Below are 23,712 nucleotides of genomic sequence, written 5' to 3'. Positions count from 1 at the left end.
CTTGCATAAATACTGAGGCTGCCCTTTCATTGTAGCTTTGCCCTCTATAAAGCTAACACACACACACGTGTGTGTACATATGCACAAAAACAAATCCTTGCACATACATGGGCAAGCACAGTGTACACACACACACACACACACACACACACACACACACACACACACAGTTACTTGGGAATTCTTAAAAGTTTTTTATGACATTTATACTTGCCCCTTTTATAAAACCTCTATAGAAACTAGATCAGATCAGATTTAATCATTGATTTGCCTTCTTGAAAATGGTGTGGCTAGAAATGAATTATGTCTCTTTTGAGTTCTCTAAGGGCCTGTGGAGAGAGTGGTGGGATGAGGGCTGCCCTCAGGACTGACCATCTCACTGTTACAAGGTCCAGCATGACGGAATCCGGGGAACATTATGTGCAATTGGTATGGGCTGTGGATCGAGTGAGTTCCCATGGTCCAAGGGTTGACAGATTGAAGTTTTTCAAGAAGCTTGGTGATTGACAGTGTTCTCCTCTTCCTCCTTCCCTCTAAATTACCTTCAAATAGGTCTCTCTTCTGCCCCTCTGTGTGTGTGTGTGTGTGTGTGTGTGTGTGTGTGTACATATACATATAATATATATAATTGTGTGTGTGTATAAAATTGTAGCAAGACCCAGCACTTAGGTCATTTTGGTTTTTTGACACAGGATTTCTCTGTGTTGGCCGTGGCTGTCCTGGAACTCGCGATGTAGACCAGGCTGGCTTCAAACTCAGAGATCCACCTGCCTCTGCCTCCTGAGCGCTGGGATTAAAGGTGTGCAGCAGCACTGGCTGGCTAGTGCTTAGGCCTTAATAAATTAGAATGACATGTAGTTTCCTATATAATTTGTCTTTCTGTTTTGAAGGATTCTTCGTTTTGTTTTTGCTTTTCTCTTGGTGGAGCTTTCTCTGAATCCAGTACTTAGTTTAAACTTTCGCATACACATTATCCCGTTCAATGCAAGAAAACTAGTATTCAAAGAGATTGGGCAACCTGAACAAAACCGGCCTGCCAGTAAGTGCTGAGTCTTGAATTGGAATCTAGAAACAACTACTTTTGCTTTGATGGAGTTAATTGGCATAGTTTGATTCAGGCCATAAATTCTTTCAAGAAATGTCACCTAACTTTTGTGTGATTAATAATTGATCATTACCCATGAAGTATGGAGAAACAGAGCATACCTATGGCAAGCCTTTAGTGGGAAAGTCTATAAGGTGTGTGGACTGATAAACACCTTAAAAGTCTCTAGTCCCAGCTGACTGAAAGGTGGTTGGGGTGGGGCTGTAGTACGTCTTTGCACACATTACCTTTTTAGTGCCCTTAGATCCACTGAGGGGGTACTATTCTAATATTCAAGTCATGCCTTGGAGTTCAGGAAGTTTGTTTTCCTCTAGCAACATGACTTAACAGGCCTTGTCAAGATTTGGTTCTTTATTAAGTGGGTCAAAGCACCCCAGAGTCCGTCCGTCTGTCAGTCAGTCAGTCAGAATCCAGTTTGGCTTTTCTCTGGGGAAGCTGTGCCTGTGACTCGGACTCTGTTTGGGTCTAACTGGGCAGCCTCGGTTCCTAGACACAGGTGGACGTGATCCTGACCTGCTCTGTGGGCTTCTAACCGGCCCCTCTCTTCTTTGCACTGCAGTGTCTGGACTTACTTTCTCTAGGACTGACCCCCTGTCCTTTGTCAGCCACCCAACTTTACTCTGGATGATGGGCGACAGAAAACTAAGCACCCCCTGTTCTGTGCCGCCGATATCTGCCCCCATCCCTTCTCAGACGTCACGTGGGAGTGCCGTGTGAAGCCCGAGGAGCCGGTGCAGCGGTTAATGTCCGCGGTAGACAGGAATTAAGGCAAGCACGCAGGAATTGGAAACACATGTACCCGAGCGCTTTCAGATCTTCTAGATGTTCCCCTGATAGCAGGAAGTGGACACCACATGACCTTTACGACCTTTATGTTGAGGACCAAAGTGTCTCTGGAGACTGTGAGGTGTGGAACATGCAGTTGTCTGGTCCCCACTCACACACGGCCCCTCCATTGCACCCTCTTTGTGTGTAAGTAGTGAGTCCTGACCCCTGTGGACCTGGCAACCCATATTCTCTTGTTCTAAATGGAACAGAGTCGGCGGGAAGCATGGGGCAGGAAGAGGCCCAGCTCAAAGGCTGCAGCGCGGTCTGGTCAGCCTGCTTCATGGCTGACTCTGTTTGTATCTCTGGCTGCAGTGGGATCTAGTCCTCACTGGCATAGCTGTGCAGCCCTTTCGGCTGCAGCAACTCTTTCTGCTATCCTGTGATCGTCGCATTTATTTTTACATGGTTTCTTCAGATCTGCCCACACTCGGTCAATGGATCTTTCATTAAATGCCCCAAGTCTACTGGTTTTTCCTTTTTCTTTTCTTTTTGGTTTTGTTGATGTTGTTTGGTTTTGGTTTGCTTGTTGGTTGGTTAGTTGGTTGGTTGGTTTTTTGTTTGTTTGCTGGTTTTCACTGCTTCCTCTGCAGCAGTGTCAAGCTGATGCAGCTTACTGAAATACCCTCAGGATGAAAAGACAGTGACCTTGTATTTCAAGGTCATAGTTTTCCCTCCGCTCCCCTGCTCCCATTTATGCTGCCAGTCGTAGGATTCCTAGACACCTTGTTTTATATTTCTCCTCTGAGAGGCAAGAAGATTTAATGCAGTTCCTCCTGAGCAGCTGCCAGTTGTCCATCCTGTTGTATTTCTTGGTTTTCTGTTTGGTCAAGTTCCATAATACGTTAGTGTTTGCTTTCACACTTCTCCTAGGATTTGTGAATTTGGCGATGAATGAAGAATTCAGTCCATTAGGCTTCAGCCTGGGTTGTTAATCTAATGTGTATGATGTAAAAATAAAGAACTAATTATCTAAATTGTAATAAAAATAGCAGTGAATAAAAAGGTCTAATGATTATTGTTTAATCACTCTTCTTGTGCTAGAGCAAGCAGGACAAAGATGAGTTTCTCAGGCCAGAGCCTTTGAGTTCTGGTCCTCCTGACAGCTGCTCACCTGGACAAGCCTGCAGCTGCTTCCTTGGTCCGTCTCTCTGTCTCTCTCTCTCTGATCCCTCCTTCTTTGTGCTGCTGGGATGAACCCAAGATCCATTTACTCAGCTTAACCTTTGTTTTGATGAGTTTTGATGAGTTCTGTCTTTTAGCAGTTTTTTTGTTTGGTTGTTTGGTTGGTTTTTTTGTTTTGTTTTGTTTTTTGTTTTTTGTTTTTTTTGTTTTGTTTTGTTTTTTGGTCTTCATCTACTTTTAAAAAACTGATATCCATGAGGGGGGAAAAAAAGAATCATGAGATAAGTTATCAGCAAAATCTGTGGAGCTTGGTCTTGAGTGAGGCTCTCTTTGGCCCGAGGAAGGTCTGTTTCATTTAACCCCACCCCCTCGAAGAACTGTACTTGTATGGTACCCACATTTATAGCATTAAACCCGATGCGGGCCCTGCTGGTTTACTAAACTGTGTGCAGACTGGACTTCCAGTACAAGATGGGAGAGATGCCTCCCTGCTGAGTCAGGTGCCTTGTTCCTGGTTGGGAGAACAAGACTTTGGGCTTCTGGGAGAAGAGTGGAGTCAAAACAAACGGATTATGTAAAACTTCAGCAGTGGAAAAGAACTGTCCCTTCTCCATCCAGACTGTCTAGTCTCCAGTCCTGACAGGCTCTGACTCGGCCCTGTTTGTACAGCCTGACACTGAGCCGCCTCAGCCTCTTTCATCCTGCCGCCCACCGGTGGAAAATCACCTGCAGCGTGTGTTAGTAACCCAGGGCTCCTTCTCTCAAAAGGCTCAGAAGCTCCAAGTGGAAACAGTGCACCACCATTGTTTTTTTTCCCCCTCTGATCTGCCTTGGACATCCACTGAAGGTGTGTTTCTCAGGCCTTGGCAACTCACAGGCCTCTGAGAGCCAGTCAGACAGAACCCTTGTGTCCACAGGCGCATGGGTGCTGGGGAGGGGGTTGAGCCCAGGTGCTTGCCCGTGTGCCACTGACCAACAGCACTAACCTTCCTCCCCCTTGTCCCTTTTTGAGACAAAGTTTACAGAACAAAATTAATCAACTAAAACTGAACGGTGCCCGCCGAGTTCTTGACTCTGTGAGGGCAGGCAGCTTTCATACAGGGAGCTCTGCCTCTGTCAGACTTGACCTTCTCCGCTCTGGGTCAGACCCAGTTTTTGCTAAGTGCAGTGCTCTTTCTGCTGGCTCGAGCTTAGCCTGAGAGTAGTTGGCTGGGCTGTGTATTCACCCCACATGGAGCACTGGACGCTCTGGTCACCTCTCCTCTTCTCTTGAAATGTGATCCCTAAGGTGGGTTTCCTAGACCAGCAGGCCACCCAGTAATAAATACTCTTTTGGCAGCTCTGAACTTTTTTAAGGCCTCCGCTCACCTGTTGCCTGAGGCATCAAGCCGACTGAACTGCTCTGGCCTTTAGCACCACATAAGTCAAGCTCCCGTGGTCTCTCAGAGCAGAGCATCTTAGGGTTATCTGTGGCCTGACCACAGGCACTAGGGCATGTGGAGCCTGACTATGTTTCATATCAGCTTTATCAACTTCCTGCTTTGTGTTCCAGCCCAAACAGGTGACGTTTCCTGCCTGTGCTTCTGTCTCTTCCTGCACGTGCTGGCTTCTCACAGTGTTCACTTTGTAGGGCCGCTCCAGTGGCTATGCAAGATAAGGGCCACCCAGCCTCTAGCCTTCCCAGCTAACCCGTGAGTCCTCAGCAAGTGTTAGATGTTGCATAGCCTTACCTGCCTGTCGTGGCTGGTTCTTCCTGGTTGTTCCATTCCTCCTGGGTCTGTTTATTTCTCAAATACGGCAACACCGTCTCACTAGTTCTGGAACCTCTGCTGCCGTGTAAGCAAACCGCATTAGCTGCTTGTGATTTAGTGACTAGTAACTCCATGATGTCTCACACATCAAAAAAACATATCAGAAATTATGCTGAAAAGCGACTGAGTCCTAGGGTCGTCTCTCACTGAGGTGAGGAAAACCCAGGTGAGGGGAAGCCATATGGCTAGTCACGATCCACTTCACAGGCAGCCCGAGTTCAGCTGACAGTCAAGGTACACAGGGGCTGATGTCATCCACTACGGGGTAGCCTGGTGCCCCCTCATGAGAGGCACAGCCTCCTGGCAAAGTGTCTCCTCTTCCCATCTTTAAAGTCCACATTTATCCACTCATCCTTTTTATTCACTCGCTCATTCAGTAAACGCTCACTGGGCGGGTGTAGCCTGTCAAGATCCAGCTGGTTGCTGAGGGTGCAAAATAAAAGTGTCTGATGCTGGGGAGTTTATAGTTCATGCAACACAGGAAACTGTGTGAGGATGCCAAGTGAGAAAGGCTCATATGGTTCGCACAGGGTCACGTAGGACCACCAAAGCAGCGTGGAGGACGAGGCACGGGGTTCCTGGAGGAGGCCAGGGCTGTGCGATGAACGGCAAGCTGTTGGCTGTAAGCAGCGTGCTGTGTCACACTTAATGGGAGACCCCACTGAGACATGTTCTCACCCCATGACCTCCTTATGCTGTCTGCCCACGTGGCCGTCAGCAGCTTCTATCTGAAAAGTTCTCCCTGGCTCTCCCACACCAGCAATGATGTCAGAGCGGTGGGTCCTGTGACGGGAAATCTGGCTAGGGGAGGATGGAGTACAAAAAGGAGGTTAGAGATACTGCGGCTTCAAGGCAGAGCCTCCCATTTGATGTGATTGTGGCCACCTGCTTTTTTGTTGTTCACATGGCGTAGGCCTGAGGGACAGTGCCACTGAGTGCCTGCCTTACTGATCCCAACCTCTTACACATCGGTTGCACAGGAGCTTCTTCTGTTAGAACCTCGACACATGTGGAGTGGGAAGTTTGAACATTTTGAAACGTGTTCTGTCACGCTCAGTGCAGGAGGAAGTGTCTGAGCGGAGAGTGCATGGACACACGGGAGCCTCAGTAAGGTGGCCTTGAGCCGCATGAGGGAGCTTCGGTCCCTCTTCTTTTGCTTGCTTATGGATTTGCATGCCCAGTACATCTTTATCAAGTGAATATCATGTGCCTGGCCCTGACCCGTTCTTTAGAGAAAGGACAGAAGGCACAGTTCCCGTCCTTGGAATGTCATCATTTAGTAGAGAAAAAACAGAAATCAGATGACCAGAGGTCATGTAGTCCGCTGACAGGCGTTGGAGTAGGGTGCTTTTGGACATCTTGTCTGAATGAGGGAGCCAATGCCAGGAGAATTATCAAAGAAACCTAACCTCCTTAGATGAGGCGGTAAATCAGAATTTCTGCACCTAAGATGCTTTGTGCCTCTGTCTCAGTACACTGTCAGAAGATTCTTGGCTCTTACAAAGTGTGTCTCTGAGGCCCCAGGGAAGGGCTCTTACAAAGCATGCGCTCATAGGGCACGAGAGCTGTGCTGCTCCCGGAGAAGCCAGGGGCTGCTTTCAGGAGCACATGGGAGGGAAATCAGAAATAACGGAAGAACGGGCTAAGAAATGCTTGGTCATACCGTGCTGCATGAAAATACAAATTTAACTAGAGCCTTGGCTCAGGACAGTAAAATTGAGCTGTGAACACCAGTTCTCCTTGCCTTTAAAAATAAGTATACTCACAACTCTATAGTGCTCATGTGAAATAGTAAGGGAAACGCACGCTTGATGTAGAAGCAACAAGCTTAGCGTGCTTGTGGAGGCTGACCTCCGTTACTGCAAGGCTGTCATTCTGTTGTGCACCCAGAATTCAGACTCAGGAGAGCGGTGTAGCCAGACTGAGTTCAACACCAACATTGTCCATCCGGAGAATGGCCCAGGCACACACAGCGGGAGATTTAGGAGCCCTTGCCTGCTTTCCTCCTCCAGAAGGCTCTTTGCGGCAGGAGGCCGTAAGTTTCTGCAATCCAGCTGCCCTCCTATCTCTCAAACTCCTCCACTGTCAGCTGAGGACAACTCACTGCTTGCTTCTGTGTTTCCTCCTGTGCTGTCTCCAGTCACGTGCTATGGGTGGACCCATGAGCGTCGGCGTGGCCAGTTGCTAGAGCTTCTCATCCCTGAAGTGGGAATGAGAGCTGAGACTGAGGTGTGTGTTAGGGGTGAGGGCTTCCCTGAGGATGTGCACACAGGTAGAAAAGAACACAGCACTCCTGGAACTTGGCCCGTTGGTACCATTCCCCCACCTCCCACAGCCAACCCTTGCTCAGAGTCCATGCCACTGGCTTGGCCCTCTCCTCTGGTCCTTACTCCCCAGTGCTGTCCCATTATCCTTGAAGGACTCACTGTCTGGCCTCTGACTTCTCATCATGAGCCCCATTTCCCTCTGTCACCCACAGGAACACCTGGCTCTTAACACCTTAGCAATGGAAAGTTTTTCTCCAGAGCTCCATAACCATGGTCTCCTTTATCACTCCAGTGCCAGGGCAGCACCATTGGTGCCTCACACCCAGAGACCACTGCAATGGCATCTTCTGCAGGTGCCTGAATCGGGCTGATTTGCTGCTGCCTGGGGGTCTTGAGCCTTCAGGCTCCTGAGGGCCGTCCCTGAAAAAGAGGATCTGACCTTGGAAAGATCCCGAGGAAGTGAGGCCTTGCTCTGCATTACTGTCTGGAAACTAGGGTGCTTCTGCAACTACATCTTACTCCCCCACAGGCAGTGCAAAGCTGAAGAAAGACAGCAGGCAGTGATGGGCTTTGGGGGATTTTGTGGGTTGGACAACATCCATCCTTTGCTCAGGTGTAAATAACTAAATAGCTGCGTTTCTGTTTTGATCCACCATGAGTGTGTGCCCCAGTGTGGCCATGTCTGATGTTGGTTCTCTTCTGTTGCCAGCCCGGCTCCCATGTTTCAGAGTCTAAAAAATATAGGGTGGGGGGGAGCACAATGTTGTTTCTGCTCTCTCTCTCTCTCTCTCTCTCTCTCTCTCTCTCTCTCTCTCTCTCTCTCTCTCTCTCTCTCAGCTACCGGCATGGAATATTTCTGTGGTCAGATGTGTGTGTTTGGGGCGGGTGTGTGTGGGGAACAAAAATGGTCAGGTCTGTAGCGATTCCAAGCTCAACGACCCACAAATCAACTGTATTATGACACTGTCTGCCAGGGAGTGGCATCAGATCCCACAGGCTGAGTACCGAGCCCCAAATTTTGGTGCCAGCCACAAGCTCCAGGTTATTTTGTCCATGCTTCCGGTCTGTTGGCTTCCGGTCTGATTCTGATGCACAGGAGTATCCACGGCCCGCCCTTTGTTCCCACTGATGTTCTAAAGTGGCTGCAGAATCCAGGGAAATAGGTTTACCAATTTATTGTAAAGAATATTTTGAATATTTTAAGGGATACAAATAAGTAGCAAAGGCATATGCAGGACAAAGTCCAGAAGGGTCCCAGGTACAAGAGTCGCAGTCCGTGCTGCTGGCCTGCACTGCCTTCTTGGACAGCTAGGTGGGCCCTGACCCACACACACCTTCCCAGAAGTCCTGGAACTCAGTCCTTCAGGGATTTTAATGGAGATGTCTTTATGTAGGCATGATTGATTAGGCCAGTGAAACCTTAACGGGTGTGGGACAGGGCTGTGAGTCTCCAGTCCTCTGAGGGGAGTGGGGGGGGGGGGTAGAGGTGGGGGCTGGATGGTTCCCCTGGCAACCAGGCCTCCTATGGTGGGGTTATTTGGTGACTTTCCCAAAGTGATCCATTAACATAAATTCCAGTGGTTCTGGAAAAGAAAACTGCCTTCTTCCTTTATAGTTCTGGACCTGTTCAACACTGCTTCAAGAATCAAGGGCAGAAGGTTAAATAATTAGACTAAAGATGCTCTTCATGCGCTAACCACTCAGGAAGTTGTCAGCATCGCAGGTGCTGTAAATCTGGAACCTAGGACCCAACCCAAAATCCATGTGTCACTCAGGGGCCTTTGTCCCTCCTCTCAGTCCTCCCATGGAGCCTTGGCCTCCCTGAATGCATTCTGTGCCCTCGCCCCTGTGGCTGATGATGGCCAGCAGGCCCTCTGTGATGAAGGGCTGTCGTCTTACCATGTTGGAGCCCCCCCACTCTAGTCTCTGAAGTCCCTTGCTTTATCCGTTCCCCTGGACGGGCCTCATCAGTCATGATTTCCCTCCGAGGCTCCTGGGCACTTCGAGCAGAAGGCCATAAAACCACAAATGTGTTTTCTGGCCTCAGCGGTTCACAAAGCTGCCGGGCGACCCTTCTCTTCTTCACAACTGGCTTAGTCCCCCGCTGCATCCCTGAAGCCGCTTTCCCAGTAATATCTTCCTTAGACAACCAACCTCACCCCACACCAGAAGCTGCCTCAGTACCAGCTTACCAAGACAAGCCACGGCACGTGATCTCTCCGCTTCTTTCCTTATTTGAGCCAGGTGGACTCTGTCTGAAAGGAAGGAGTCTCTTTTGTAGCCTGATCCTACATTCGGGTTCTTTGTTCCTGCTTCCCCGTCTCAGGCAGGGGCACATGCTCTTCTGTGCCCCAGCCCTTCATATTGAAAGTCTTATGTTGTCCCTCCCTCCCTCCCTCCCATCCCCCTCCCATCCTCCCTCCGTCCCTCCCCCCTCTCTCCCTTCCCCCCTCCCCCCTCCCTCTCTCCCTTCCCCCCTCCCATCCTCTCTTTCCCCCTCCCTTCCTCCCTCCCTCCCTCTCCCTCCTCCTGTGGATTAAAAGCAGAGCCTCTGTACCACTAAGCTCTGTCTCAGGCCCCTCTTCAAAGTCACAGTTAGTGGTTTGGGTAAGTGCCCCGGTTGGCTTGAACACATGACCCCGCTGCCTCAGCTTCCAGAGCACCTGCATGCACTAGGGCTTCTTCTTACATCTCGCCTCAGAGTGGTGGCAGCAGATCTTGGGCCTGTCAGGTGTGAACTTGAGAGTGGCAGGCCCTTCCGGGACCTTCTGAACCGCTGCCCTGCTTCTCCTTGCAGCCCCTCCCGCGCCCTGACCCTCGTCCTCCGTCCTTGGGGAGTACTTTCCGGGAGGCTGTTACTAATCCTCTTCACCTTTCACTCCATTTCCCCCCATCCAATCTCATTTCATAGTTTCCCCCACTTTTCAGTCCCCCCTTGACCTTAGCGACTGTTACATTTTGACGTTGTTAACCAATTTCTGTCCTTGGCCTTTGTGCAGAAAACTGTTGTCATTTTCCCCCTAACTGCCTGGTAAAGACCCACAGTACCCTGTCTGTCTGTCAATACTCAGCCATCAGCCTTTGGGTCTGAGTCCTCATCCTTGTCCTTTTCAGCACATCCTCAATCCCTGGGGCCACCTGTCTGCCACCACCAACACCACTGTGTTTTCCACTTGCCTTGTCCCCTGAACTTGACAACACCTTAGGGTGCGCTCCAAGCTGTACTTCCGTTTTCATGGTACCAGCTACCTCAGTCCGGAGCAGAGCTTGTCTTTGCTTGTCACTTAGTGTCCAGCAAGGTGTCCTACCCAGAGGAGGCCCTCTCATTAGTCTCCACATAAATGATTATCACTTAGGAGTTTTAATGCTTCTATTTCAAGGACAACCTGTCATTGAACGTATTTTCCATCATTAGGCCCAATACTTATTTTTACCCTAGCAAGTACTGAAATAAAAATTCCATACCCCAACCTCAATGGTGCTATGTTTTCTTTTTTTGGGGGGAGTGAAGAGAAATAGGGGAGAGGAGCCCATTTTAGGATGTGGTAGTTTACCTTCCTTCATAGGTGGCTGTAATGCATAGGGCTCGTGGGTCTTCACAGCAGCTTCCACTGATTTACATCTCCCCTTGGTCATTGATTTTTCATTGATTATTCTTCTTCTTCTTCTTCTTCTTCTTCTTCTTCTTCTTCTTCTTCTTCTTCTTCTTCTTCCTTTCTTTTTAACAGGTTTCAGAATGGAACCTATCACAGTGGCGTAAGATGCTGTTGATAGTGTATTAATCTGATTCAGCTAGTCTCCTGCCCAGTAAAGTATGACTTCCGCGTGCACAGCCATGTAATACATACCACTTACACAGACATTAGAGAGACCCTGCCCATCCATATGTATGCGTGCAGCCTGCAACAGTTAATAATGCCATATATCACACGCACTAGGATGTAACGTGTACTTTAGGGTGACAAAGCCTCATAAAATGAGTATTGGCTTATGATTACAGGAAGCCGGGGAAAGGATTTTTCTCTTTTCACATCTCTTCTTTCAAAAAAATAGAAATATTGGTCTGGATCAATGTGTCTCGTCCCAGGTTTCTTCTGTTCCCCTCTCCCCCCACCCCACCCCCGTTTTTTTTTTTTTTTTTTTTTTTGGCCATATATGCCCCTCTCTCCAGCCACTTTAGTTCACTTCAGCCGAGAGGATAACAAAAGAACTGCCTCGGTGAAGTGAAAGATAGCAATTACACATTGGTATTCATGGTACAGGAGCCACACCGGCCTCCTCGGGGAGTTGAACAATGAATACCCGGCATTAATTGCCGCAGACGTCATATGTCTGACCTTGCTGAAACATAATACATTCGTTCTACATAGCAGAGTTATTTGTCAGTGAGAGATTTAAAAAGAATGATCATACAATTATATTGCTGCTTAGCACAACCCCAATATTGTTTGTTTTTTAAGTAAATCCAGGAGGACTTACATTTCCTTAGAAATTAGGAGTCTGAGGTCACAGTATTAGCTGTGGGCGATTTGCTGGTTTGCTTAGCAGTTATGGTGACATCAGTGCCTTTCTTTTAAAAAGGAGAATAAAACACACTGATCAGCGATGGGTCTGTAGAAGCAATTATAAGGCACATGGATAGGGCACCTTTATCCACCCAGGAGGGCAGGGTGTCCTGCTTTGCGTCTGCACCCATTCATAGGTGGGAGCTGTCAGTAGTGGAGGCCGAGCTGGCACAGGTTTCCTTTGCAAAGAGGTGACGTCATCTTTAAGAGGAAACCTACTTGCTATCAACTTTTCTTGTTCTAATCTTTGTTTTGTTTTTTGTTTTTGTTTGGGTGTTTTCTGTTTGTTTGTTTGTTTTTCAAGTCATCAGCAGCATGGAAGTCAGACTTTCTCATATGCCTCTTACGGTTCTCTTTTCTGGCTGTCCTCCGTGGCTGGGCGCTGTACATCCAGAGAGTTTTACAGCAGATGCTCTGAAAGTCTGAATCCATGGCTTAGACATGGGTCCATCCTGCTGGGTCAGCAGGGACTGTCCCCTGACTGAGCCAGGTCAGACAGGCCGTACTGGGGAAGCTGTGTGTGCAGAAATGGAGGATAGTTAAGCTTCTCGCCTTTTGAAAAAAAAAGGGGGGCAGGGGACACAGAGATTGGAACTGCAGCCTAGATGAAATTTAACTAGACATCCATTTTTGCTTGTATTCTAGTAAAAACCAAGTACGGATAAGTGTAAAAGTCCAACTCAAGTGTGTATGGGGAGGCGGGTGGGTGGAGGGGGGTGACCCAGTGACCCAGTGGGGGCAGGGGCCGGCTGCCCACCCTTTAAAGCTTTACTCACCGTCTTAGTGTTGAGTGGCAGGTGTGATGTGATTACCAAGAACATTAGCAGGTAGAAGACAATAGTACAAATGCACTTACTATGCAGTACACTTGGGACTTTAAACTTTCTAGTCTCCAAACCAAATTGTTCTTCAAAGTGTTTTAAAGACAAACTCCTCAAATCCTAATTCCCCCTACACACACACACACACAATTTGCTTTAGCCTGTTTAACCTGTTTACATCTCTAAGGCCTTTTTTTTTTTTTTTTTTTTTTTTTTTTTTTTTGGTGTATGTATGTGTTTCCAGAGGCCTTGAGCCTGGTTTCTGTACTATTAGATGCCTGAACACACCCCTAATTTATTCCATCTCTTTAAAGAAATGAGGTGAAGCTAGTTGGCTTCTTTTTAATTTTCTCTTCCCCTTTCCTTCTCTCATCCATCACTCTGATCTACAATTAAAGCAAGATGATGAAGTGACGATGGTTCAGGTTAAAGAGCAAGGCCAGAGTGTGCTGGTGCTGAAGAAAGTAGCAAGCTGTGGCCCAGCCCCCACCACGGGGAGTGCGGAGAGCGACGCGAGGTGAGAGCCCTAGCAGCCCCAGCGCGCTCGGCTTTCCTACCCTAGCGCTGCTACCCTTCCCCGCTCCCTCACTCTCTGGCTCTGCCCTCCTCCCCCTCCCTCCCCCTCCCTCCTCCCTCTTTTCTCCGCCTCTCCGGCGGCGTTCTAGCTGACTGCAGAGAGCTCTCGGCAGCCAGATGGACTACTCAGTTCCCAGTGAAAGGACAAGGATGGCAAGATCTTTTAGCCTTTAAGGGGATGCCTTTGTTAGGCACCGCTCACAATGGGCAGCTCCCGCCTGCGGGCCTTTGACCCCCACCTAGAGAGGAAAGATCCCGCCGCGCTCTCGGAGCGCCAGCTGCCCTTGCCCACCTTCGATGTGCCTTATTTCAAATACATCGACGAGGAAGACGAGGACGATGAATGGAGCAGCCGCTCGCAATCCTCTACTGAGGATGACTCAGTGGAGTCTCTGCTCTCCGACAGATACGTGGTGGTGTCCGGGACCCCGGAAAAGATTTTGGAGCACCTTTTGAATGACTTGCACCTGGCGGAGGTCCAGCACAAAGAAACAGGTAAGCCGGGGTGTGTGGGAGGCGGGGGGGGGGGGGGGGGGGGCGAGGGTTGGGGGTTAGAGGGGGTCTCCTGCCTCCAAAGCAGCGGCAGCTGATGCCCTGTCAGTCTCCCCGGGAGGGCGAGGCTCCCACTGTTTGGGAAATCGGGATGGGCTGGGAAAGCATATGCTTTGTGTGGCTCTCCCCGTGCGCCCGTGCTGTTTGTTTCAGTCCAGTAAATGGACACACGGAGTTCTTGAGCAGCTGCCTGGGGAAGTCGCTGTAGAAAGAAAATGAGGTGAAGGCAGATGTGCGTCCTTGGTAATTTTTTGCCAAATCGCATGCAAAGCCATTTGGCAAGAAGCCAGTATTCAAAAGCCTTGAACAGGCTTTCACCTGGGCTGTAGCAGTCCTATGTAGCCATGCCCAATGGGTGGTGAGAGCCGGTCTCGGCTCCTGCAGCAACTTCTGCCACTTCCCAGGTGGTTACAAACTGCTTGCCCAGAGTAATGGTTGGGTGGCCTGTGTGACACAGCTTCCCTAACCTGAGACCAAAGCCTCAGATGTCTTAAGCGTTTTAGTCAGCGCTTTTAGCTTTGTGCGCCTTTGGAAACACTGTTACTCTCTGTATGGTTGACTTGCCTGTAATTTCTCAGGGTCCTTGCTTCTCTTAAGGAACATTTGTAATCTGTTTCAGCCTAGAGCAGTTACCCCAGTCAACAGACTTCTGACAGCAGCCTGAAGTTTGCTATTGATATGATTACGGCTACATGGGTTTTTTTTTTCCTCTGCTGCAAACAGCACCTGTGACCCCTTGAGTGTGCAGTGTGTTGATTGCATTCAGAAACGGCAGCTGTGGCGTAACTGCTTGAAGACCAGTTCAGGAGCAAATTTCCTAGTGTCCCACTGATTCTGTCTGACTAGGAGTGGTATTTGGCTCTGTACTGCTTTACAGAGGGCAGGAAGAGAGAGAGAAGCAGTGACGTGTGAAATATGTATCTTACAATACCATTGTTTAGTTGAGAAGTCCAAGTGCTTTATTTTGCATACAATTGGGAAAGAGTAATTTTATGGCTTACACGCACAAAATAAGCTGTTCTCAATAAAATTAAAGTATCGCCGTGGCCTTCATTGCGTTATCTTGTATGTCAGCAAATTCACATTGTGCCTTGAGCCGTGCTCCAGTGCCCTGCCTACAGATGTAATCGTGAAATAAGTCCCCCATGTACTAATGATTGTTGAGAGCAGACTACAGGCAAGTTGTCTGTCACAGAAAGGGCGGAGCAGTGGAAGAGGTAGAATAATTCTGGGTTTTTACTTCCTAAGCACAGAAATTTTTTAATAGCAATTTGTTTGCTTTTCACCTTCTTTCTAACTTCACTCAGTCCGCATATCCCTTTCTTTTACTCTTGTGTGCTTCTGGAGACCAAGCCCAGGGCCTCCAACAAACTAGGAAGTGCGTGCTCCACTGCAGAGTGACACCTGTGGCCCAGGCACCCTGGAGACTGCCTGTCACCTTATTGTCTCACAGAAGTTGCCTCCTTTTTGCAATGGGATTTACACGTTATCTAGTGATACCACAAACACACACAACACACACACACACACACACACACACACACACACACACACACACAGTTTCTCTGTGTAGCCTTGGCTGTCCAGGACTCACTTTTGTAGACCAGGCTGGCCTCGAACTCATAGATCTGCCTGCCTCTGCCTCCCGAGTGCTGGGATTAAAGGCGTGCGCCACCCTGCCCTGCTTCTCTAGTGGCTTTTATTTTTGCTTGCTTCTCAGTTCTACTGACTATAAGGTAAAATATGCCACTTCAGACAAACACACACAAAAACCGAAGAGGACGTTGGATCTAGCCCCATCGTAGGCAGTTCAGGGGTAGGCCTGTCTGAGTCAGCCTCATCTGAGTTCTTGCTGCTTTATTTGGAGTTTCAGTGAGGGACACGTGGACGCATGGACACACGCACTTTTTCAGAGTTTTGTAAAGAAAAAAAATACAGTAATAACTATTCCTCTCATCAAAGGAGAATTTTATGAAAATTAAAAAGCCAACTTGGAAGAAAGTGATTGATGTACGTAAATGAGAGAGTCCTGGGGAAAGTGGCGTGGCTCTGTGGAACATGGGGAAAGTGGCGTGGCTCTGTGGAACTTCAAGGAAAGAGCTACCACGTGGTTTTTTGTTGATAAGTTTCAAGGACATAAATATGAAGTGCATGTGTTCAAACAGGAGAAAAGTGGTTGTGTTCTAGCCTGAATACTAAATGAATTGGATTTTTGAAGCAATGGTGGTCCCTTGTTGCTGACAGAGGTGTGTGGCAGCTAGGCCAGCTCGGCAGAGCCTCATAGCAGAGATTTGCGTCTGGGGGCCCAACAGAGGCACAGAAGCCATATGGGAGACAGGTGGAAGGAGTGACAAAGGCTGCAGTACAAGTGTAGAGTAGCATTTCTATGTTCTTGAGGGTCTCTCTTGGTGAGGTGGAGCCCTATGATGCCCCTCCCCTTGGCCCTGGTGTCACGGAGGAGGGAAGGGTGGAAACGGAAACCTGTGGCAGCCTGGTTGAGCTGCTCCTATATTCCCTCATCCCTATGCCCACCAGAGGCTGAAAGAACAGCCAGATGAGATGCCTCCTCACATGGTTGTCACAGAGGCCTCTCGCTTGTGGAAATGAGTGTGCAAGCCCCAGCAGAAGAGGCTCCAGTGATGTCACGGGACAGATTGGCTTGATTACCCTGGCATTAACGCTGAAGTGGAAGTTGAGTTGAAAAGAACAGAAAGGAGAATGCCATGGCTCTGAGATCGGAGGCCTTCATTTCTGTTGCCGCTTGAATCGAGGCGAGGACAGAAACAATCCAACAGTTCACGCAGTATCCCATCACTAAATCAAGCTGAGTTTAAAAATCATACTTTTAGAGATGCTTAAAGGCAAGCTACTAATAATGCCTTTCTAGATAGTTTCTAAGTAAACAGTCTCCAGAGTGATTTTGTGATGCCACACGTCATCCCTGTGTGGTGACACCAGACAGAGGAGTCACCCAGTGGTGTGAGTGGATGAATGGATTTAGGTTTTATACTTTTATCAAAGAAGACTGAAGATTGCTGGGAGGGAACAGGCAAACCTTCCAGTGCTTGAGTCTTCCTTTGCAGGCAGCTTTGAAACCTTCAGCACCCTATGATGAAGGTCCTTTTCCTAGTAATAGCATACCCAAAATAGCAAGGAGCAGTGGAATCCACCGAAACATAATTTTTTTAACAGTTTTTATTTTCAGATACTTCTTCATTATTGTAACTAGAAGAAAGCCACAGTGTAGCAATTGTGTGTTGACTCATGACAGCAGGAGCTGATTGAAGCTGTTTTCTCTCAGGTTCTGATGTGTTAGAGGAAAATCCAGCAGTTTCTGCAGCTCTGCCTTTCATGTGCTGAGAAATAGGACAGACAGCACTGGGCATTCCCAGCCTGGGAATTACAATGCCTTGAGGATGTGGGGGGAGGGGAAGAGTGGAGGACAGGTGTGAGCCCAGGCTGCCCAGGCTGCCCAGCTGCCTTGCTGTGCACAGGGGTCCTGTGTCTACTTAACCCTTTCCCTCCTGCAGAAAATGAATTATTTGGGGGCTGCAGGTGCCTCCGCAGAAACTAATGATTTCTATTTCAGAGCGAGGAAGAAACTGCCTGATGGGTTACTTTCTTTTTTCTTATTTTTATTTCCTAATTCCTTACCCATCCCTTTGAACAAAGCGCGCTTGTGACGGCAGTTTCTCAGGAAAAGCAAGTTAACAGGAGAGGTGAAGCCTACCTTGGTTCTCATTAGACCTGACCTGGTTTCTTTCAGCTGTAGCTGCGTTTCCCCTTTATTTTCACGAGGCTGTCGTTCTGTGTGTCCTGTCCTATGCAGCCTGCCTCTGTGCTGATGGATAACCGGCTTTAGGCAGCATTAGTAGGCACAGCCTGAGTCCATCTGCTCTTCAGAGGCTAAGCCTTACCTAGGCAGAGTAATGGGTGCGGGGACGGGGTGTTGAGCCCAGGACAGAAGTTATCAGCCTCTGGGTCACAACCCACTTTGGGGGTTGAATGACCCTTTCACAAGGATTGCCCAAGACCATCAGAAAACACAGATAATTTGCATTATGACTCATAATATTAGCAAAATTACCATTATGAAGTAGCAATGAGGACTGTATTTGTAAGGGCCATGGTGTGAAGCCACACCAGACACTGGCCTAAGAGATTTGCTGAATGCCCTACTGATAGAATCCTGATTTAAGGAGGGCAGAGCCCCTGGTTTGGTTTTTTGTTTGTTTGTTTGTTTGTTTTTTGTTATTGTTAAATTTCTATCTCCTTCTGTGCCATACCAAGTTAATGGTGACCTAGAAGTGTGGTTTTTACAGAACACTGGAAAGAATGCTGGTTGGAAAGGTAGAACCAAACTTTGCTGAACTTCTTCCTTGTTGAGTGTCCAGCTCGCCAGGCCAATAGTAAGCCTGGCACAGAGCCTGTTACAGCTGAATTCTGTGAGGGTGGGGTAGAGAGGTTTTTACGTCTTTTCATGACTTTATATAATTGATATGAATGTGAACTTATTTTGATGTTTTCTTTGTAGTTTACATCGGTTTTTATGCTGAAGATTTTAACTCATTGAACACACTAGGCAAGCACACCACTTCTAAGCCACCTCTATCCATCCCTTGCCTTTTATTTGCAGTGTCGTGTGACAGGTGTAGTTTATCTGTAGCTGTACATGAGCCCCATTGAAGCATGCTGAGAAAAAAGGTAGTGCTCCGACATTGAGATTTGGTGGCCGGAGTTGGGGATCCCACCGCACCCTAGGCCTTAGCAAGCCCCAGTGGTGACGAGGTTTGCAAGCTTCTCAAGTAGGACACTGTCTCTGTCCCACTGCCGTTATTCTGAGAACCTTTTACACATCTCTTCTAGCTCTTAAACTCCTGCCTGCGAGAGTGGAGGCCACTGCTCCCTTTCTTTTTTTTTTTTTTTTGTTTTTTTTTTTGTTTTGTTTTTTTTTGTTTTTCGAGACAGGGTCTCTCTGTGTAGCCTTGGCTGTCCTGGAGTTGCTTTGTAGACCAGGCTGGCCTTGAACTCACAGCGATCCGCCTGCCTCTGCCTCCCGAGTGCTGGGATTAAAGGCGTGCGCCACCACGCCCGGCTTCACTGCTCCCTTTCTTCAGCCTCTCTCTAGCTCCCCTCTCCAGGGCTCGCTCTAGCCTCTCGGCCACGGGCCTCTGCATCCTGCCCGCGCTGTCTGGTGTGTTCCAGTTAACAGTTTAAACTGCACTGCAAGGCCTCCCACTAGAGCGGTTCTGAGAAAAGGTTCCCTCAGAGGGATCAAAAGAACTGGGCGCACAGTTGCTTGGGATGGTGAGGAAGTGAGGAGAGGGTGAACAGAATCCATGTTGGTTTTGTTTTGCTTTTGTTTTTCGAGACAGGGTATTTCTGTGTGGCCCTGGCTGTCCTGGAATCACTTTGTAGACCAGGCTGGCCTGGAACTCACAGGGAACCGCCTGCCTCTGCCTCCCCGAGGTCTAGGTTTACAGGTGTGCGCCACAGCACCCGGCTTCTGTATAATATTTTTGACTTACTACTATGTAGGTACCATTTTATTACTAATTGCTATGTATACAACTGAAACCAAAATAGGTTTGCTGTCTTCGTGGAGGCTTCTAATAGAGTGAAACAACTGGAAAGTACTTTGACAGATGCAAAGGTCTTAAAAATTAACACAAAACAGAGTTTAGAACTCCGAGAGCTAAAGAACCTGCCTCCCTGGGAATGTTTAGTAAGCTGTCACCTGTAACCCTCTGAAACTGGGAAAGTAGCTTTCTCCAAGACTGAGAACAAAGATGACACTTGAGGTATTTTTCAGCTCTATTAACTGTGGTTTTTAAATATTGGGTCTTTGCTTATGTGCATACTAATAAAGTCAAGGAGAAGCCGAATTCATGAGGCCAAGCCCCAGGTGCCTCAGAAGTAATGAAGCTTGTTTCCCTACAAAGGGCAGAGACCTGGCCCAGCTAAGCACAGTGCCAGCAAAAATGTCCCCAGTGAGCGGTAGCAGAGAAGGAGGGAGCAACTGGGATGTAGCTTCCATTCTGGTCCAGGCTGCCACTGTGTGCCTTTCTGTGCGGTTTGTTTGGGTGAGGCTGTTTTTGATATTGTGTTTAGTTCTTGCAATGCCCTTAGCTTCTTTCCCAACTGCTAATACGGAGAATGTGTTTGCCAACTACAGCTGAAGCTCTGGGAGAGATGCTCATAGATTCCCATGGACTGAGCGATGGGGAGAAATAACTCTTTAGTTGTCTCATAAACAAACAAGCAGACGGAACAGCAGAGGCCTCAGATCACACGAAGCCCAAGGTCCCTGCAGACTGAAATCCGGGGTTCAAAGGCCACTCAAAATGACAATTCATTTATCCAAACCTTGCCTCATTAGATGGGCCCTTGTGCGGAATAATTGTCCTCGTTTAATGGACTTAGACGTCAAGGTAGAAGTTAATTAAATTGTGCCGGTGACTGAGTGTATGCTTCAATCTAGAAATGAGCCACATGTACTCCTAGCTTTATTCCAAAGGCCGTTCTTGTTAGGGGCTGGACCCGTGGCTGAAAGGCCGAACTGAAGTAAGCCTGGAGTTCAGCTCAGCGGGGGCACACCCCTGAGACAGAAGCATGCGGGACTTGCTTCCTGTCCTCTGAGCGGGAGGGCAGCCACCTGGGCTGCTAACTGTTAGAACCAAAGGAAGATAGGAAAGGGAGGAGAGATGGACAGACAGATGGACCAACCTAGACCTGCACTATCAGGCACTCAGATGAGAAGTGGGGGAACACCAGATTTGTCTGGCTGATCTGCTCACCCCACCTTTGAGCATGTGGTTATGGACAGTAACGGGAGCGGGGGTCTTCACACTGCTCATAGACTGTGGGTTGGTTACCTTCCTGTTAACGAAGCCAGATGAAGGGCAGTGAGACCGAGCTGAGCACATGGTCCCTGGCTCACGCTGACTGGCCATGGGAATGTGGGAGTTTCCATGACAATGTAACACTTGGGCCAGGAAGATGTTTAATGGACAGGGGTGCAGTGAGCAGCACACCGGACACAGAAAGGGTGCCTATTTAGACAGGACTGGACCATTGGGATGGTTTTGTCTTGTTTCTGAGACAGACCTCATATAGCCCAGGCTGGCCTCGTAGCCAAGGATAACCCTGAACTTCTGTGCCTCCTGAGTGCTGGAAGAACAGGCATGCACTGGCATGCTGGTTTTATGTCCTACTGGGGAATCGAACCCAGATCTTTGTGTGTGCTCGGGCTGATCTCTACCATATGAGCTACGTCCTCAGCCACAGGTGCCTGGTCCTTGAAACTTCTCACGTTTAGCTTACATCTGACCTATAGTTTATATCTGAATTCTACTTTTAACAAAAGGAATAGCATCATCAAAGTTAATACAAACTTACAGTTTTTCAGACAGTAAAATTTTCAGTGAGAGGTAACTTATGCCGGGATTAGGCAGTGATAGCATTGGACCATATGGAGTGGATATTTGATTAGGCTTTGAACTTTATGATGGTCTTTCCATTGACCTTCTGTCTATTCTGTGCCTACTGCTATAACGTGTGTATAAGTCTGCGAACACATTAATTAACAATTTAAAGAGAAAATGACCATGCGGACAACTTCTGTTTGTTGTCTATCACTGGTTCTTAGAGAAAATAGTCTCCACAGTACAGTTTCTTAGTTTTGTGCTAACTGCGATTTTGCTCTTTCCAAAGCAGTGGTTCTCAACCTATGGAGTCTGACCCCACAGAAGTCTCCTAAGACCACCAGGAAATACAGATATTTATATTATAATTCATAACAGTAGCAAAATTACAGTTATGAAGTAACAATGAAAATGATTTTATGGTTGGGGGTCAGCACAGCATAAGGACTGTATGTAAGGGTCACAGCATTAGGAAAGTTGGGAACCACTCTTCTGGAAAACTCTGTTTTCTTATCTTACAGATTCTTAACATTATTTTCTCAGTAAGTCTTGGGTATTTTATTAGCATGTGTAATTCTGTCTTCTGCTAGAAACACATGGGAGTTTGCCTGAGTCTGGCTGTTTCCTTTGGTTTGGTGTGTGTGTGTGTGTGTGTGTGTGTGTGTGTGTGTGTGTGTGTGTGTGTGTGTGTCAGGCCATTGTGGAGATACTGAAATTTATGAGCCCAGACATTGTCTACAGTGAGCTTAACATCTCCTCTTATATCCCCTGTAACCACAGCAACCTAAGTTGCTTGAAGATTAGGATATAGCTCGGTGATAATATGCTTGCCCAAGCATATCTAAGTCCCTAGTACCTTAAAAACTAAAAATTAGCTGAAAATATGTTTCAGATGATGTCAAAGGTTGGAAAAACAAGAACTGTTTTGTTGTATGTCTCTTTCTGTGTCTTTCCCTGAGCCAGAGATGTGTGCTGTCTTCCCACAGGGTGGCAGGCTTAGAGGGGGATTGCCAGATTCTTACTTGTCTGGGTCTCAAAATGCTTCTGACATCTTCAAGTGAAATTTAGCATCTTACTAGAAAACTGGAACCAAGTCTCCATCTTTCTGTCTCTTTGTGTCTGAGTCTCTGTCTTTCTGTTTCCCTGTCTCGCTGTCTCCTTCTCAGTCTCTGTCTCTGTGTCTCTGTATCTGTCTCTCTGTGTCTGGGGGGCGGGGCTTAGTCTTGTAATTGTGCAGGACTGATAGCTGATGATACTTCTTTGATTATAATCACCGCATGTTAATCTCTCACAGCATGTTTCAATCAAATTATTGCCTCATTAAAGGACACAGTGTTGCGGAATTGCTTTAACTGACAAGCACACATTGAAAAGGAGTTGTCTTTGTATGGGAGAATTTTTGGCCTTTCTCTTCCAGTAATGAACCTTTTCCTTTCTTCTTTGCCCTCTGGCTTTACCCTTCCTTCCACTTCCCTTTCTACCCTCAGGCTTTTGTGCCTAACAACTGCAACCTTGCTTCCATTCTGTTGGCATCATTTAGCTTCCCGCTGGGCCGGCAATCCTTCCCCCAGATCTTAGAAATAAATACAAAACTAGTCATGAATGTCAAGTAAGGATGAACAGTATGAAAAGCAAAACCCAAAACTTCCAGAACGCCCTGGCATCATCCAGATGGTGGCTGAACACTGCTTTCAGCGAGGTTCCTTTTTCTCTACACCAGGCCTGGTGATCTTGCCGGTACTCAGCCTGTAAGGACAGTCAAAGGCAAGCCCTGGCCTTGAAAGGAGCACCGCTCGGTGAGAGCGTGAACTTATGCATTAAAGCAGTGCATGTAGGTGGGTTTGTGCCCCAACACCCAGTCTGAAGGGAACAGAGCTTAGAGCAACAAGGCGTGTGAGCCTCCGTCCTCTGTCCTCCGGTATCCATGTCAGGTGCTTTATACTTCTGTGGCAAAGGTTCGTGTAGTACGTTGGGCCAAAGCAGTTCTGTCCTGCATTTCTTCTGATCTTTCCTGACATCATACCGCGCTGTTGAATAGCAAGCTACTACATGTTAAAGTGTCCTATCACACGGTTTAACAAGGGAAAATTAGAAGCACAGGCAAGTGGCTCGGCACCGGAATGTGTGTGTTTCGTCTCCAGCACGGAGAAGAACCCTCATGACCGGTCCATCCTAACTTTGGATCATCTCCTCAGACTTGGGCACATAAACTGTGAACTCCCAGGCCCTGGTTCAGTTTGACCTGAACCTGGTGGCTCTGCATGCCAGCTTCCATGAAGCAGCACATGGTTTCTGTTAGTGTTGATTGGCGTGGAGTGTACATCTCAGCATCCTGTTGGTGCACATACTGCCTAAGAGCCTCTCTGCAGGGATATCTGTTCTCACCAAATAAGGAGACACACGTGGAAGAAATGGCTTCTCAAAATCTGTGGTACTGCGGCCAGTCAGGATGAATTCGGAATACTGACGGCTGTGGATGTGCTTCCTTCCTACTTAACTAAGAAACCTAAGACCCAGACCACATGAGCTTGTCCTCGAGCCATGAAATCTCCTGGTACGAGTGTATCCTTTGTGACTGGACATGGCAGCTTACTCTAACAATGACCTAAACTCTTTCCTGTGTAAACCAATGTGAAGGATG

General features: G+C 47.9%; 1 protein-coding gene across 2 annotated transcripts in view; it reads left to right on the top strand.

Moving 5' to 3' along the window:
• The window catches only part of RAPGEF5 (Rap guanine nucleotide exchange factor 5), a 226,426-nt gene that overhangs the window by 139,890 nt on the left and 62,824 nt on the right, over window positions 1–23,712 (top strand). For both annotated transcript variants that reach the window (XM_084791559.1, XM_084791558.1), the window contains exons 10-11: window positions 12,918–13,036; window positions 13,502–13,590. In XM_084791559.1, coding sequence (XP_084647685.1) covers window positions 12,918–13,036; window positions 13,502–13,590 — 208 coding nt within the window. The remainder of the gene's footprint in view (window positions 1–12,917; window positions 13,037–13,501; window positions 13,591–23,712) is intronic.

The sequence above is a fragment of the Acomys minous genome (genome assembly GCF_964271855.1).
Source record: "Acomys minous genome assembly, chromosome: 8".
Classification (NCBI taxonomy): Eukaryota; Metazoa; Chordata; class Mammalia; order Rodentia; family Muridae; genus Acomys; species Acomys minous.
The sequence above is the reverse complement of the archived record's forward strand: the minus strand, read 5'-3'. Positions and strand labels throughout refer to the sequence as shown.